This window comes from Petromyzon marinus (assembly GCF_048934315.1).
Source record: "Petromyzon marinus isolate PM22_M1 ecotype Great Lakes invasive population chromosome 70 unlocalized genomic scaffold, UKy_Petmar_22M1.pri1.0 chr70_unloc.2, whole genome shotgun sequence".
NCBI lineage: Eukaryota > Metazoa > Chordata > Hyperoartia > Petromyzontiformes > Petromyzontidae > Petromyzon > Petromyzon marinus.
This window is the reverse complement of record NW_027422604.1, coordinates 471877-489855: the sequence shown is the minus strand read 5'-3', so window position 1 is coordinate 489855 and position 17979 is coordinate 471877. Positions and strand designations below refer to the sequence as shown.

The following is a 17979-nucleotide window of genomic DNA, read 5'->3' as shown; positions in this document are numbered from 1 at the left end:
AATTGAACATCAACTCCCTCACCAAGAAAGCTCAACAGAGGATGTACTTTCTACGGCAGCTGAAGAAATTCAACCTGCCAAAGACAATGATGGTGCAATTCAATACAGCGATCATTGAATCCATCCTCACCTCCTCCATAACCGTCTGGTACGCTGCTGCCACTGCCAAGGACAAGAGCAGACTGCAGCGTATCATCCACACTGCTGAGAAGGTAATTGCCTGCAATCTACCGACCCTCGAGGACCTGCACACGACAAGGTCTATGAGGAGAGCGAGGAAGATTATGGCCGATTTCTCCCACCCTGGACACTCTCTGTTTCAGCTACTCCCCTCCGGCAGAAGGCTTCGGTCCATCAGGACCAAAACCTCACGCCATAAAAACAGTTTCTTCCCATCTGCTGCTGGCCTGTTAAACAAGGCCAAGGGCTAACACTGTTTTTAACATTTGATCTACATAACGACACGTTGCTGATATTAACTATGTTTCCCTATTTGTATTTTTAAATTATATCTTAAAGCTATTTTATATTCGATATTTATTTAATTTTATATACTTCAGCCCCTTAGTGTTAGACTTTTAACCCTTATTATAGTAAGACTTATTCTTAGTTTTTTCGGTAAAGTCACGTTGAAGAGAAACAACAAAATAACAAAATATATATAAAACAATAAAAAATTCTCACGACGTTTCGACCATAACTCAAACGGTCATCATCAGGTGTGTCGGTTTGCATAAATTTATTTTGAAAACTGCATATTTATTTATATATATAAAAATAACGTTTGCGTCACGCGCAACGATGGCAGTTTGCCAGGACTAGTCCATCTATTTTTTGAAAAGAGGAGGGGGGAGACGAAATTTGTTTTTATGTATGCTGTCTGAAAGGCACTGTAAGCGTGAACAATCAATCAAGAACTGAAATGATTTATCAAATCTTTCCAATGATTGCTAAGATAGAATCCATCTTCTCGGTTGAAATTGTCTCTGTGTTTGTATATGTGGATAGCCTCATGAACGAATCTCTCATGGAAGCCAGATGGCTTACAAAGAACCTCCGTCTTGGAAAAGTCAATGGCATGTGAGCCTACTGAATTAGAACAATGATCTGCTACGGCCGAGGTGTTGGTCCTACCGTGTTTAAGGTCTGCTTTATGTTCACGAATGCGGTCCGAGATATGGCGTTTGGTTTCTCCAATGTAACTACTACCACAGAGGCAACTTAGTTTGTAGACACCAGGGTATTGTATGTCCGGAATCACATCTTTTACAGACGGAACCAGATCACGGATTTTATGTAATGTGTTGAAACGGACCTGGATCTTGTGTTTATTCAAGATTTTGGAGATCTTTTTTGTGATCCCAGCAATGTAGGGTAAAGTGATGGTTTTGAAAGGCTCCTCAAGAGGGTTCTTCTTCATGGTTTGAGTGATAGCTTTGCGGATTGTATAGTCGGAGTAACCATTAGCCCTAAGAGCTTGGTGTACGTGCTTGAGTTCACTGCTTATGTGTTCCTGGTCGGATATGCATTGGGCTCTATGATACAGAGTCTTGATGAGAGAATTCTTCTGTGATGGATGGTGGTGGGAATCCGGTTTCAGATAAGCATCCGTATGGGTAGCTTTCCTGTAGACAGAGTGGCTCATTGAACCATCAGGTCTCTTTTTAATTAGGACATCCAAAAAAGGTATCTTGCCATCTATTTCGACTTCCATGGTAAATCTGATGGCTGGGTGTATGGAATTGATGTGGTCGAAGAATTTGTCTAGAGCAGGCCGGCCATGTGGCCAGATGACAAAAGTGTCATCCACGTACCTCTTCCATAAGGTTGGGCGCAGAGTGGCAGTCTGGATGGCGTCAGTCTCAAATTTCTCCATGAAAATGTTAGCTATAACTGGAGAAAGGGGGGAGCCCATTGGGGTGCCCTCAGTTTGTTTGTAGAAAGTTCCATTCCAAGTGAAGTATGTATTGGTTAAACAGTGTCTCACCAGGGGGGGTACCTCAGTGTTTAGTCCTTGATGAACCAAGTCTTCAATGATTGCAATGGTGTCAGGTACAGGAACCTTGGTGAATAAGGAAACCACATCAAAACTGACAAGCAGGTCGTCTGGGGACAGGGAAATACCCTTGATTGTTGATACCAGGTGAGTAGAATTTTGTACCGCAGAGGTGGTCTTTCCAGTGAAAGGACGCAGGATTTCAGACAAAAAACGAGCTAGTTTGTAGGTGGGGGAGCTGATAGTAGAGACTATGGGACGAAGAGGTGTATCAACTTTATGTATTTTTGGTAAGCCGTATAATCTTGGTGGCCTGGCAGCAGAAGGTTTCAACGAAAACTGTTTAGATTGATCAATTAATGCGGTTGAATCAGAAATTATTTTGTTGGTTTGTGTGACGAGGCTGTTGGTGGGATCTCTTTTTATTTTTGTATAACTACCATCGTCGAGAATACAACAACAAAATTAAAGAATTACTCGACGATGGTAGTTATACAAAAATAAAAAGAGATCCCACCAACAGCCTCGTCACACAAACCAACAAAATAATTTCTGATTCAACCGCATTAATTGATCAATCTAAACAGTTTTCGTTGAAACCTTCTGCTGCCAGGCCACCAAGATTATACGGCTTACCAAAAATACATAAAGTTGATACACCTCTTCGTCCCATAGTCTCTACTATCAGCTCCCCCACCTACAAACTAGCTCGTTTTTTGTCTGAAATCCTGCGTCCTTTCACTGGAAAGACCACCTCTGCGGTACAAAATTCTACTCACCTGGTATCAACAATCAAGGGTATTTCCCTGTCCCCAGACGACCTGCTTGTCAGTTTTGATGTGGTTTCCTTATTCACCAAGGTTCCTGTACCTGACACCATTGCAATCATTGAAGACTTGGTTCATCAAGGACTAAACACTGAGGTACCCCCCCTGGTGAGACACTGTTTAACCAATACATACTTCACTTGGAATGGAACTTTCTACAAACAAACTGAGGGCACCCCAATGGGCTCCCCCCTTTCTCCAGTTATAGCTAACATTTTCATGGAGAAATTTGAGACTGACGCCATCCAGACTGCCACTCTGCGCCCAACCTTATGGAAGAGGTACGTGGATGACACTTTTGTCATCTGGCCACATGGCCGGCCTGCTCTAGACAAATTCTTCGACCACATCAATTCCATACACCCAGCCATCAGATTTACCATGGAAGTCGAAATAGATGGCAAGATACCTTTTTTGGATGTCCTAATTAAAAAGAGACCTGATGGTTCAATGAGCCACTCTGTCTACAGGAAAGCTACCCATACGGATGCTTATCTGAAACCGGATTCCCACCACCATCCATCACAGAAGAATTCTCTCATCAAGACTCTGTATCATAGAGCCCAATGCATATCCGACCAGGAACACATAAGCAGTGAACTCAAGCACGTACACCAAGCTCTTAGGGCTAATGGTTACTCCGACTATACAATCCGCAAAGCTATCACTCAAACCATGAAGAAGAACCCTCTTGAGGAGCCTTTCAAAACCATCACTTTACCCTACATTGCTGGGATCACAAAAAAGATCTCCAAAATCTTGAATAAACACAAGATCCAGGTCCGTTTCAACACATTACATAAAATCCGTGATCTGGTTCCGTCTGTAAAAGATGTGATTCCGGACATACAATACCCTGGTGTCTACAAACTAAGTTGCCTCTGTGGTAGTAGTTACATTGGAGAAACCAAACGCCATATCTCGGACCGCATTCGTGAACATAAAGCAGACCTTAAACACGGTAGGACCAACACCTCGGCCGTAGCAGATCATTGTTCTAATTCAGTAGGCTCACATGCCATTGACTTTTCCAAGACGGAGGTTCTTTGTAAGCCATCTGGCTTCCATGAGAGATTCGTTCATGAGGCTATCCACATATACAAACACAGAGACAATTTCAACCGAGAAGATGGATTCTATCTTAGCAATCATTGGAAAGATTTGATAAATCATTTCAGTTCTTGATTGATTGTTCACGCTTACAGTGCCTTTCAGACAGCATACATAAAAACAAATTTCGTCTCCCCCCTCCTCTTTTCAAAAAATAGATGGACTAGTCCTGGCAAACTGCCATCGTTGCGCGTGACGCAAACGTTATTTTTATATATATAAATAAATATGCAGTTTTCAAAATAAATTTATGCAAACCGACACACCTGATGATGACCGTTTGAGTTATGGTCGAAACGTCGTGAGAATTTTTTATTGTTTTATATATATTTTGTTATTTTGTTGTTTCTCTTCAACGTGACTTTACCGAAAAAACTAAGAATATGAATTACTGCAGTCACGAAAGCTTTAAATCAAAATATAGTAAGACTTGTTTAAAACTTATTTAAGATTTTAGATTCCTATATGTTGAATGTATGCACCATCCTGCCAAAGTAAATTCCGTGTCGGTGTGAACTTACATGGCGAATAAAACCCTTTCTGATTCTGATTCTGAATCGATCTCGCATCGCCAGTTTCGTAGCGCTAACCGCTGCACCACCGCTCCCCACAAATAGACACACCTACACACACACAGACACATAGTGACACACACACAGTGATACACACACACACAGTGATACACACACACACAATGACACACACACATAGTGACACACACAGTGATACACACACACAGTAACACACACACATAGTGACACACACAGTGATACACACACACACAGTTACACACACACACATAGTGACACACATAGTGATACACACACACACAGTTACACACACACACAGTGACACACACACAGCGACCCTGAGACCCGGTGTCTAGACACTGACCCTGAGACCCGGTGTCTAGACACTGACCCTGAGACCCGGTGTCTAGACACTGAGATCCGGTGTCTAGACACTGACCCTGAGACCCGGTGTCTAGTCACTGACACTGAGACCCGGTGTCTAGACACTGACCCTGAGACCCGGTGTCTAGTCACTGACACTGAGATCCGGTGTCTAGTCACTGACCCTGAGACCCGGTGTCTAGACACTGACCCTGAGACCCGGTGTCTAGACACTGACCCTGAGACCCGGTGTCTAGTCACTGACACTGAGACCCGGTGTCTAGACACTGACCCTGAGACCCGGTGTCTAGACACTGACCCTGAGACCCGGTGTCTAGACACTGACCCTGAGACCCGGTGTCGAGACACTGACCCTGAGACCCGGTGTCTAGACACTGACCCTGAGACCCGGTGTCTAGACGCTGACCCTGAGACCTGGTGTCTAGACACTGACCCTGAGACCCGGTGTCTAGACACTGACCCTGAGACCCGGTGTCTAGTCACTGACACTGAGACCCGGTGTCTAGACACTGACCCTGAGACCCGGTGTCTAGACACTGACCCTGAGACCCGGTGTCTAGACGCTGACCCTGAGACCTGGTGTCTAGACACTGACCCTGAGACCCGGTGTCTAGACACTGACCCTGAGACCCGGTGTCGAGACACTGACCCTGAGACCCGGTGTCTAGACACTGACCCTGAGACCCGGTGTCTAGTCACTGACCCTGAGACCTGGTGTCTAGACGCTGACCCTGAGACCCGGTGTCTAGACACTGACCCTGAGACCTGGTGTCTAGACACTGACACTGAGACCGGGTGTCTAGTCACTGACACTGAGACCCGGTGTCTAGTCACTGACACTGAGACTCGGTGTCTAGACACTGACCCTGAGACCCGGTGTCTAGACACTGACCCTGAGACCCGGTATCTAGACACTGACCCTGAGACCCGGTGTCTAGTCACTGACCTTGAGACCTGGTGTCTAGACACTGAGACCCGGTGTCTAGACACTGACCCTGAGACCCGGTTTCTAGACGCTGACACTGACACCCGGTGTCTAGACACTGACCCTGAGACCCGGTGTCTAGACACTGACCCTGAGACCCGGTGTCTAGACACTGACCCTGAGACCCGGTGTCTAGACACTGACCCTGAGACCCGGTGTCTAGTCACTGACCTTGAGACCCGGTGTCTAGACACTGACCCTGAGACCCGGTGTCTAGTCACTGACACTGAGACCCGGTGTCTAGACACTGAGACCCGGTGTCTAGACACTGACCCTGAGACCCGGTGTCTAGACACTGAGACCCGGTGTCTAGACACTGACACCCGGTGTCTAGACACTGATCCTGAGACCCGGTGTCTAGACACTGACCCTGAGACCCGGTGTCTAGACGCTGACACTGAGATCCAGACGGGCTAATGTGGAAGTATTCCGTGGCTAAACTCTTTAAAAAACAACGTACATCATGACAACAACGAATCAACAAGTGTTACTCGAGGATGGTTGTTCAACTTCACCACTAGCACTTTGACTGCCTCCATGAAACACGTGGGTGTCCTCTCTCGCTGTCTCTCTGTGTCCGTATCTTAGTCTCCGTGTGTCTCAGTCTGTCTCTCACCCTGTCTCACTGTCTCACTGTGTCTCTCTGTCACTGTGTCTCCCTGTCTCACTGTGTCTCTCTGTCTCACTGTGTATCTCTGTCTGTGTGTGTATCTCTCTATGTGCCTCACTCTGTCTCACTGTCTCTGTCTTCCTGTCTCTGTGTGTCTCACTGTGTCTCACTGTGTCTCTCTCTGTCTCTGTGTCTCACTGTCTCTGTCTCATTGTCTGTCTGTGTCTCACTGTATCTCTCCGTCTCACTGTGTCTCACTTTATCACTGTGTCTCTGTCTCTCTGTCTGTGTGTGTATCTCTCTCTGTGCCTCACTCTTGTCTCTTTCTCACTCTCTCTGTCTCTGTGTCTCACTCCGTGTCTCTGTCTCTCGCTGCGTCTCTCTGTGTCTCACTGTGTCTCCCTCTGTCTCACTGTGTCTCTCTGTCTCACTGTGTCTCTGTCTGTGTGTGTCTCACTGTCTCTCTCTGTCTCTCTGTGTCTCACTGTCTCTCTGTCTCACTGTGTCTCTCTGTCTCACTGTGTCTCTCTGTCACTGTGTCTCTATGTGTGTCTCACTGTGTCTCTCTCTGTCTCTCTGTCTCACTGTGTCTCACTGTGTCTCTCTGTCTCACTGTGTCTCTCTGTCTGTGTCTCACTGTGTCTCTCTCTGTCTCACTGTGTCTCTCTGTCTCTGTGTCTCACTGATTCTGTCTCATTGTCTCTCTGTAACTGTGTCTCTCTGTCTCACTGTGTCTCTCTGTCTGACTGTGTCTCTCTGTCTCTCTGACTGTGTGTATCTCTCTCTCTGTCTGTCTCACTGCGTATATCTGTCTCTGTGTCTCACTGTCTCTGTCTCATTGTCTGTCACTGTGTCTCTCTGTCTCACTGTGTCTCTCTCTGTCTCACTGTGTCTCTCTGTCTCTGTGTATCACTGTCTCTGTCTCATTGTCTCTCTGTCACTGTCTCTCTGTGTCTCACTGTCTCTCTGGCTCACTGTGTCTCTCTGTCTCACTGCGTCTCACTGTCTCTCTGTGTCAGTCTCTGTGTCTCACTCCGTGTCTCTGTCTCTCGCTGCGTCTCTCTGTCTTTCTGTGTCTCACTGTGTCTCTCTGTCTCTGTGTGTCTCTATGAGTGTCTGTGGGTCTCTATGAGTCTCTGTGGGTCTCTGAGTCTCTGTGGGGCTCTATGAGTCTGTGTGGGTCTCTATGAGTCTCTGTGGGTCTCTATGAGTCTCTGTGGGTCTCTATGAGTCTCTGTGGGTCTCTGTGAGTCTCTGTGGGTCTCTGTGTGTCTCTATGAGTCTCTGTGGGTCTCTGTGAGTCTCTGTGGCTTTCTGAGTCTCTGTGGGTCTCTATGAGTCTCTGTGGGTCTCTATGAGTCTCTGTGGGTCTCTGTGAGTCTCTGTGGGTCTCTATGAGTCTCTGTGGGGCTCTATGAGTCTCTGTGGGTCTATATGAGTCTCTGTGGGTCTCTGTGAGTCTCTGTGGCTTTCTGAGTCTCTGTGGGGCTCTATGAGTCTCTGTGGGTCTCTATGAGTCTCTGTGGGTCTCTATGAGTCTCTGTGGGTCTCTATGAGTCTCTGTGGGTCTCTCTGGGTTTGGGTCTCTGTGGGTCTCTGTGGGTCTCTGTGGGTTTGGGTGTCATGTGGGTTTGGGTCTGTGTGGATCTCCGTGGGTCTCCGTGGGTCTCTGTGGGTCTCTGTGGATCTCTGTGGATCTCTATGGGTCTCTGTGGGTCTCTGTGGGTCTCTGTGGGACTCTATGAGTCTCTGTGTCTCTATGAGTCTCTGTGGGGCTCTATGAGTCTCTGTGGGTCTCTGAGCCTCTATGGGGCTCTGAGTCTTTGTGGGTCTCTATGAGTCTCTGTGAGTCTCTATGAGTCTCTGTGGGTCTCTATGAGTCTCTGTGGGTCTCTGAGCCTCTATGGGGCTCTATGAGTCTCTGTGGGTCTCTATGAGTCTCTGTGGGTCTCTGTGGGTCTCTGTGGGTCTCTGTGAGTCTCTGTGGGTCTCTGTGAGTCTCTGTGGGTCTCTATGAGTCTCTGTGGGGCTCTATGAGTCTCTGTGGGTCTCTATGAGTCTCTGTGGGTCTCTATGCGTCTCTGTGGGTCTCTATGAGTCTGTGTCTCTATGAGTCTCTATAAGTCTCTATGGGTCTCTATGAGTCTCTGTGGGTCTCTGAGTCTGTGTGGGTCTCTATGAGTCTCTGTGGGTCTCTATGAGTCTGTGGGTCTCCTAAAGTCTCTGTGGGTCTCTATGAGGCTCTTTGGGTCTCTGAGTCTCTGTGGGTCTCTGAGTCTCTGTGGGGCTCTATGAGTGTCTGTGGGTCTCTATGAATCTCTGTGGTTCTCTATGAGTCTGTCTCTATGAGTCTCTATGAGTCTCTGTGGGTCTCTATGAATCTCTGTGGTTCTCTATGAGTCTGTGTCTCTATGAGTCTCTATGGGTCTCTATGAGTCTCTGTGGGTCTCTATGAGTCTCTGTGGGTCTCTATGAGTCTCTGTGGGGCTCTATGAGTATCTGTGGGTCTCTATGAGTCTCTGTGAGTGTCTGTGGGTCTCTATGAGTCTCTGTGGGTCTCTGAGTCTCTGTGGGTCTCTGAGTCTCTGTGGGTATCTATGAGTCTCTGTGGGTCTCTGTGAGTCTCTGTGGGGCTCTATGAGTCTCTATGAGTCTCTGTGAGTTTCTATGAGTCTCTGTGCGTCTCTATGAGTCTCTGTGGGTCTCTATGAGTCTCTGTGGGTCTCTGAGCCTCTATGGGGCTCTATGAGTCTCTGTGGGTCTCTGTGGGTCTTTATGAGTCTCTGTGGGTCTCTGTGAGTCTCTGTGGGTCTCTCTGGGTTTGGGTCTGTGTGGATCTCCGTGAGTCTCCGTGGGTCTCTGTGGGATTCTATGGGTCTCTATGGGTCTCTGTGGATCTCCGTGGGTCTCTGTCGGACTCCGTTGGTCTCTGTGGGTCTCTGTGGGTCTCTGTGGGTCTCTGTGGGATTATATGGGTCTCTATGGGTCTCTGTGGATCTCCGTGGGTCTCTGTCGGACTCCGTTGGTCTCTGTGGGACTCTGTGAATCTGTGGGTCTCTGTGGGTCTCTATGGGTCTCTGTGGGACTCTGTGAATCTGTGGGTCTCTGTGGGTCTCTGTGGGTCTCTATGGGTCTCTGTGGGTCTCTATGGGTCTATGTGGGACTCTGTGGGTCTCTGTGGGACTCTGTGGGCCTCTGTGGGTCTCTATGGGTCTATGTGGGACTCTGTGGGTCTCTGTGGATCTCCGTGGGTCTCCGTGGGCCTCTGTGGGTCTCTGTGGGTCTCTATGGGTCTCTGTGGGACTCTGTGGGTCTCTGTGGGACTCTGTGGGCCTCTGTGGGTCTCTATGGGTCTCTGTGGGTCTCTATGGGTCTCTGTGGGTCTCTATGGGTCTATGTGGGACTCTGTGGGTCTCTGTGGGACTCTGTGGGCCTCTGTGGGTCTCTATGGGTCTATGTGGGACTCTGTGGGTCTCTGTGGATCTCCGTGGGTCTCCGTGGGCCTCTGTGGGTCTCTGTGGGTCTCTATGGGTCTCTGTGGGACTCTGTGGGCCTCTGTGGGTCTCTGTGGGTCTCTGTGGGTCTCTGTGGGTCTCTGTGGGTCTCTGTGGGTCTCTGTGGGTCTCTATGGGTCTCTGTGGGTCTCCGTGGGTCTCCGTGGGTCTCTGTGGGTCTCTGTAGGTCTCTGTGGGTCTCTGTGGGACTCTGTGGGTCTCTGTGGGTCTCTCTGGATCTGTGGGTCTCTGTGGGTCTGTGGATCTCCGTTGGTCTCTGTGGGAACGAGCGATTAGACGAATGTGGCTGCCGCTATAAATGCCCACGCGGACGATGGCGACGATGACGACGTCGACAATGACGTCAATGGTGACGATGACGTCAATGTCGACAATGACGATGATGGCGATGTCGAACCATGACGACGATGACGTCGACGATGACGTCGTTGATGACGACGATGACGTCGACGACGCCAATGATGTCGACGATGGTGACGATGGTGGCGATGACGTCGACGACCAGCCACTGGGCTGAGCTGTCGTTCGCGACGGGCGGGGAAGCAGCGCCCCAATGAGGAGGCGAGCACGAGACACGTGGTGGGAGAGAGAGGGAGAAGCTTTTTAATTCATACCGGAGGAATGCGATGCGCTCTAAAAGCGCTCCGTTCACAGATGTCCAGCAGCTCAAGTGGCCGCCGCTCAGTGTGCGTGGGAGGGGAGGGGAGGGACCCTCAACAAACCTGGTTTACATTTTTGAAAAATAATAAAAGTTAAATAGTTTAATGGGGGGGGGTGGGGTTGGTGGGACGGACTGTGATTTAAAAAATAACCCACAGCGGATTGCATGGCCAGGAGCAAATACTGACAGTGGAATTGTTTTTAACGCGACAACAACAACAACAACGGTGACCCCGATAAACCAACAACAACAACAAAGTAAAAGTATAATCACCGAAGGCCCTAAACGGACGTGTAACATTAAAGCAAAAAAAGTGAAATTATAATCTTGATTATAATTAGGTCCAGCCGGCAAAAACGGAAGAGTAGGCCAAAGAGGACGGCAGATAGCGGAGAGCCATGGCATGGTGGCAGATACGGCACTCCGGCAGAGGATGGCGGTGGTGGTGGTGGTTGTGGTGGTGGTTGTGGTGGTGGCGGTTGTGGTGGTGGTTGTGGTGGTGGCGGTTGAGGTGGTGGTTGTGGTGGTTGTGGTGGTTGTGGTTGAGGTGGTGGTTGAGGTGGTGGTTGTGGTGGTGGTGGTGGTTGAGGTGGTGGTGGTTGTGGTTGTGGTGGTGGTTGTGGTGGTGGTTGTGATGGTTGTGGTGGTGGCTGAGGTGGTTGTGGTGGTGGTTGTGGTTTCTAGCGCGGGAGAACGGCGGTGATTGAGGTGGTTGTGGTGGTGGTTGAGGTGGTGGTTGTGGTTGTGATTGAGGTGGTTGTGGTGGTGGTTGTGGTGGTGGTTGAGGTGGTGGTTGTGGTGGTGGTTGTGGTTGAGGTGGTTGTGGTGGTGGTTGTGGTGGTGGTTGTGGTTGAGGTGGTTGGGGTGGTGGTTGTGGTTGAGGTGGTTGTGGTTGAGGTGGTTGTGGTGGTGGTTGTGGTTTCTAGCGCGGAAGAACGGTGGTGGTTGAGGTGGTGGTTGAGGTGGTTGAGGTGGTTGAGGTGGCTGTGGTGGTGGTTGAGGTGGTTGTGGTGGTGGTTGAGGTGGTTGTGGTGGTGGTTGAGGTGGTTGTGGTTGTGGTGGTTGTGGTGGTGGTTGTTGGTCGTGATGGCTTCTAGCACAAGAAGACGGTGGTGGTTGTTGTGGTGGTTGTTGTGGCTGTGGATAAGGCTTGGTTGTGTAGGCGCGTGTGGTGCCAATGCAGCAGCAGCAGTAGATAGAACATGGCTTGAATGGCTCCCATGGTGAACTGTGGTGGTGGTGGTGGTTGGCTCACATGGTGAACGGTGGCGGTGGTGGTGAATGTCTCCCATGGTGAGCGGTGGTGGTGGTGAATGTCTCCCATGGTGAATGGTGGTGGTGGTGAATGGCTCCCATGGTGAACAGTCGTGGTGGTGAATGGCTCCCATGGTGAACAGTCGTGGTGGTGAATGGCTCCCATGGTGAACTGTGGTGGTGGTGAATGGCTCACATGGTGAGTGGTGGTGGTGGTGAATGGCTCCCATGGTGAACGGTGGTGGTGGTGAATGGCTCCCATGGTGAATGGTGGTGGTGGTGAATGGCTCCCATGGTGAACTGTGGTGGTGGTGAATGTCTCCCATGGTGAATGGTGGTGGTGAATGGCTCCCATGGTGAACGGTGGTGGTGGTGAATGGCTCCCATGGTGAACGGTGGTGGTGGTGAATGTCTCCCATGGTGAACTGTGGTGGTGGTGAATGGCTCCCATGGTGAACGGTGGTGGTGATGAATGGCTCCCATGGTGAACTGTGGTGGTGGTGAATGTCTCCCATGGTGAGTGGTGGTGGTGAATGGCTCCCATGGTGAACGGTGGCGATGGTGGTGAATGGCTCACATGGTGGGTGGTGGTGGTGAATGTCTCCCATGGTGAACGGTGGTGGTGGTGGTGAATGTCTCCCATGGTGAACGGTGGTGGTGGTGGTGGTGAATGTCTCCCATGGTGAACGGTGGTGGTGGTGAATGTCTCCCATGGTGGGTGGTGGTGGTGGTGGTGAATGTCTCCCATGGTGGGTGGTGGTGGTGGTGGTGAATGTCTCCCATGGTGAACGATGGTGGTGGTGGTGAATGTCTCACATGGTGAGCGGTTGAGCGATAGTGGTTGGGCCCTATTACAATGCTGCTGCTGCTGCTGCATTCTAAAATTAGTGAGTTTAAAGTAAACAAACATTTACAAAAAAATAAAACACAACCTGGTCAAAACCCTTACGACAAAATATTACAACTTATAAAATACTTTTTATAACGATGGCGGCGGCGGCGGCGGTTCAATTCATACGCGGAGAGTAAATGAGTTTGAAATTTAGACAGACGGGAGGTGCTGTCCTGTTGTTCTTGTGCGCATTGTACAAAGACTTGTTCCAGGTGTCTGCCTTTCTCTCTAAGGGGGGTTCACAATGGCCGTATCAGAAACACAGAGACGCTGGGTCTGTGTCTCTCACACACAGGGAGACTCACAATGGCCGTGTCAGAGACACTGAGACGCTGGGTTTATAATGGTCGTGTCAGAGACACTGAGACGCTGGGTCTGTGTCTCTCACACACAGGGAGACTCACAATGGCCGTGTCAGAGACACTGAGATCTCTGGGTTTATAATGGCCGTGTCAGAGACACTGAGATCTCTGGGTTTATAATGGCCGTGTCAGAGACACTGAGATCTCTGGGTTTATAATGGCCGTGTCAGAGACACAGAGACGCTGGGTCTGTGTCTCTCACACACAGGGAGACTCACAATGGCCGTGTCAGAGACACTGAGATCTCTGGGTTTATAATGGCCGTGTCAGAGACACAGAGACGCTGGGTCTGTGTCTCTCACACACAGGGAGACTCACAATGGCCGTGTCAGAGACACTGAGATCTCTGGGTTTATAATGGCCGTGTCAGAGACACTGAGATCTCTGGGTTTATAATGGCCGTGTCAGAGACACAGAGACGCTGGGTGTCTCTCACACACAGGGGGATTCACAATGGCCGTGTCAGAGACACTGAGATCTCTGGGTTTATAATGGCGGTGTCAGAGACTCTGAGACGCTGGGTCTGGGTGTCTCACACACAGGGAGATTCACAATGGCCGTGTCAGAGACACTGAGATCTCTGGGTTTATAATGGCCGTGTCAGAGACACTGAGATCTCTGGGTTTATAATGGCCGTGTCAGAGACACTGAGATCTCTGGGTTTATAATGGCGGTGTCAGAGACACAGAGACGCTGGGTCTGGGTGTCTCTCACACACAGGGGGATTCACAATGGCCGTGTCAGAGACACTGAGATCTCTGGGTTTATAATGGCCGTATCAGGGAGACTGAGACGCTGGGTCTGGGTGTCTCTCTCTCACAGGGAAATTCACAATGGCCGTGTCAGGGAGACTGAGAACTCTGGGTTTATAATGGCCGTGTCAGAGACACTGAGATCTCTGGGTTTATAATGGCCGTGTCAGAGACACTGAGATCTCTGGGTTTATAATGGCCGTGTCAGAGACACTGAGATCTCTGGGTCTGGGTGTCTCTCTCACAGGGGAGATTCACAATGGCCGTGTCAAAGACACTGAGATCTCTGGGTTTATAATGGCCGTGTCAGGGAGACTGAGATCTCTGGGTTTATAATGGCTGTGTCAGAGACACAGAGACGCTGGGTCTGGGTGTCTCTCTCACACAGCGAGACTCACAATGGCCGTGTCACCAGACACACCGAGATCCTCTCACGGTGAGACTCACAGTGGCCGTGTCACCAGACACACCAAGATCCTCTCACAGTGGCCGTGTCACCAGACACACCAAGATCGTCACACAGTGAGACTCACAATGGCCGTGTCGTCAGACACACTGAGATCCTCTCACGGTGAGACTCACAATGGCCGTGTCACCAGACACACTGAGATCCTCTCACAGTGGCCGTGTCACCAGACACACCGAGATCCTCTCACAGTGAGACTCACAATGGCCGTGTCACCAGACACACCAAGATCCTCTCACAGTGAGACTCACAATGGCCGTGTCACCAGACACACCAAGACCCTCTCACAGTGAGACTCACAATGGCCATGTCACCAGACACACTGAGATCCTCTCACGGTGAGACTCACAATGGCCGTGTCACCAGACACACCGAGATTCCCACTCACCTCCTCTCACAGTGAGACTCACAATGGCCGTGTCACCAGACACACCAAGATCCCCTCACGGTGAGACTCACAGTGGCCGTGTCACCAGACACACCGAGATCCTCTCACAATGGCCGTGTCGTCAGACACACCGAGATCCTCTCACAGTGAGACTCACAATGGCCGTGTCACCAGACACACCAAGATCGTCACACAGTGAGACTCACAATGGCCGTGTCACCAGACACACTGAGATCCTCTCACGGTGAGACTCACATTGGCCGTGTCACCAGACACACCGAGATCCTCTCACGGTGAGACTCACAATGGCCGTGTCACCAGACACACTGAGATCCTCTCACAGTGAGACTCACAATGGCCGTGTCACCAGACACACTGAGATCCTCTCACAGTGAGACTCACAATGGCCGTGTCACCAGACACACTGAGATCCTCTCACGGTGAGACTCACAATGGCCGTGTCACCAGACACACCGAGATCCTCTCACAATGGCCGTGTCACCAGACACACCGAGATCCTCTCACGGTGAGACTCACAGTGGCCGTGTCACCAGACACACCAAGATCCTCTCACAGTGAGACTCACAATGGCCGTGTCACCAGACACACCAAGATCCCCTCACAGTGAGACTCACAGTGGCCGTGTCACCAGACACACCGAGATCCTCTCACAATGGCCGTGTCGTCAGACACACCGAGATCCTCTCACAGTGAGACTCACAGTGGCCGTGTCACCAGACACACCAAGATCCTCTCACGGTGAGACTCACATTGGCCGTGTCACCAGACACACCGAGATCCTCTCACGGTGAGACTCACAGTGGCCGTGTCACCAGACACACCGAGATCCTCTCACAATGGCCGTGTCACCAGACACACCGAGATCCTCTCACGGTGAGACTCACAATGGCCGTGTCACCAGACACACCGAGATCCTCTCACAGTGAGACTCACAATGGCCGTGTCACCAGACACACCAAGATCCTCTCACAGTGAGACTCACAATGGCCGTGTCACCAGACACACCGAGATCCTCTCACAGTGAGACTCACAATGGCCGTGTCACCAGACACACCAAGATCCCCTCACGGTGAGACTCACAATGGCCGTGTCACCAGACACACTGAGATCCTCTCACGGTGAGACTCACAGTGGCCGTGTCACCAGACACACCGAGATCCTCTCACAGTGAGACTCACAATGGCCATGTCACCAGACACACCAAGATCCCCTCACGGTGAGACTCACAATGGCCGTGTCACCAGACACACTGAGATCCTCTCACGGTGAGACTCACAATGGCCGTGTCACCAGACACACCGAGATCCTCTCACGGTGAGACTCACAGTGGCCGTGTCACCAGACACACCGAGATCCTCTCACGGTGAGACTCACAATGGCCGTGTCACCAGACACACTGAGATCCTCTCACAGTGAGACTCACAATGGCCGTGTCACCAGACACTGAGATCCTCTCACAGTGAGACTCACAATGGCCGTGTCACCAGACACACCGAGATCCTCTCACAGTGGCCGTGTCACCAGACACACCAAGATCCTCTCACAGTGAGACTCACAATGGCCGTGTCGTCAGACACTGAGATCCTCTCACAGTGGCCGTGTCACCAGACACACCGAGATTCTCTCTCAGTGGCCGTGTCACCAGACACACCGAGGTTCTCTCTCACCTCCTCTCACGGTGAGACTCACAATGGCCGTGTCACCAGACACACCGAGATCCTCTCACAGTGGCCGTGTCACCAGACACACCGAGGTTCTCTCTCACCTCCTCTCACGGTGAGACTCACAATGGCCGTGTCACCAGACACACCGAGATCCTCTCACAGTGGCCGTGTCACCAGACACACCGAGATGTTTGGGTTAACAACGGCCATCAGACACGTCCAGAAAACACTATAAGCGGCGTATGTCCGTAACAGAAGGCACAATAGCATTGACGACCCCTCTAAAACAAACGGATCTTGCTCTCACAGAAACGTAAAAAACAAATTCAAACTCAAATTCAACGACGACCGATAGAGGCGGGGAGAGAAGCGAATTACAGAGCTTTAAATATTTCTCTTAAACCAGTATCAAAGAGACGCGTTACAAACAAAAATATATAATAATTATCTTCTTATTTATTCTTCTTCCTCTTCCTCTTCTTCCTCTTCTTCTTCACGGCGACGACGACCGACATCAATTCCACACCTCGGCAAGTTTCAGATTTGTCTGCGTCTTGTTTCCCCAACCCCAACAACTCCCCCACACCCCCCCCGCCCCCCTTACGAAACCTGCCAACCGATTGCTGGCGATGCCGCCGGTTGCGCCGGTTGCGTCGGTTGCGCCGGTTGCGTCGGTTGCGTCGGTTGCGTCAGTTGCAGCGGTTGCGTCGGCGTCGCGGCCGCAGAGGCGGTGACCTGCAGCAGCTGGTCGGGCGAGGCGAGGCTCCTCAGCAGGCGATTCTCCTGCTCCAGCAGCACGTTCTTCTCCAGCAGCTCCTTGATCTGCTCCTGCAGCACCTCCACCTCCTCGCGCACCGCGAACATCAAGTGGGACTTCACCAGGTCCTGCACAGGTGGACGCGGGGAGGGGGGAGCAGAGAGGTTTGTAAGGCAGGCTGGGGCCAGGTAGAGACCTTACCTGCATGGCCCATAGACTCACATTACCCATAGACCTACATTGCCCATAGAGTTACATTACCCATAGACTAACATTGCCCATAGACTAACATTACCTATAAACTAACATTGCCCATAGATCTACATTGCCCATAGACTAACATGACCCATAGACTAACATTACCCATAGACTAACATTGCCCATAGACCTACATTGCCCATAGACTAACATTGCCCATAGACTAACATTACCCATAGACTAACATTACCCATAGACTCACATTACCCATAGACTAACATTACTCAAAGACTTACATTACCCATAGACTAACATTACCCATAGACTCACATTGCCCATAGACTAACATTACCCATAGACTAACATTGCCCATAGACTAACATTGCCCATAGACTAACATTGCCCATAGACTAACATTACCCGTAGACTAACATTACCCGTAGACTAACATTGCCCATAGACTAACATTGCCCATAGACTAACATTACCCATAGACTCACATTGCCCATAGACTAACATTACCCATAGACTAACATTACCCATAGACTAACATTACCCGTAGACTAACATTGCCCATAGACTAACATTGCCCATAGACTTGCATTAC

At 50.3% G+C, this 17979-nt stretch overlaps 2 protein-coding genes and 1 long non-coding RNA gene across 3 annotated transcripts in view; 1 reads left to right on the top strand and 2 right to left on the bottom strand.

Moving 5' to 3' along the window:
• Positions 1–17979, top strand: part of LOC142908102 (uncharacterized) — a 228097-nt gene that overhangs the window by 172079 nt on the left and 38039 nt on the right. The window lies entirely within an intron of this gene.
• LOC142908097 (uncharacterized) lies at positions 4073–11018 on the bottom strand. Its single transcript, XM_076058299.1, has 5 exons — positions 10999–11018; positions 10355–10475; positions 6154–6245; positions 5875–6003; positions 4073–5793 (listed from the first exon to the last, which is right to left on the bottom strand). Exons 1-5 carry the CDS (start codon positions 11016–11018, stop codon positions 4767–4769), a joined length of 1389 nt encoding a protein of 462 aa, XP_075914414.1. The 3' UTR covers positions 4073–4766.
• LOC116957167 (uncharacterized) overlaps positions 10538–17979 on the bottom strand; it is a 32255-nt gene continuing 24813 nt past the window's right edge. The window contains exon 4 of the mRNA XM_032979147.2: positions 10538–17302. Coding sequence (XP_032835038.2) covers positions 17018–17302 — 285 coding nt within the window. The 3' untranslated portion in view covers positions 10538–17017. The remainder of the gene's footprint in view (positions 17303–17979) is intronic.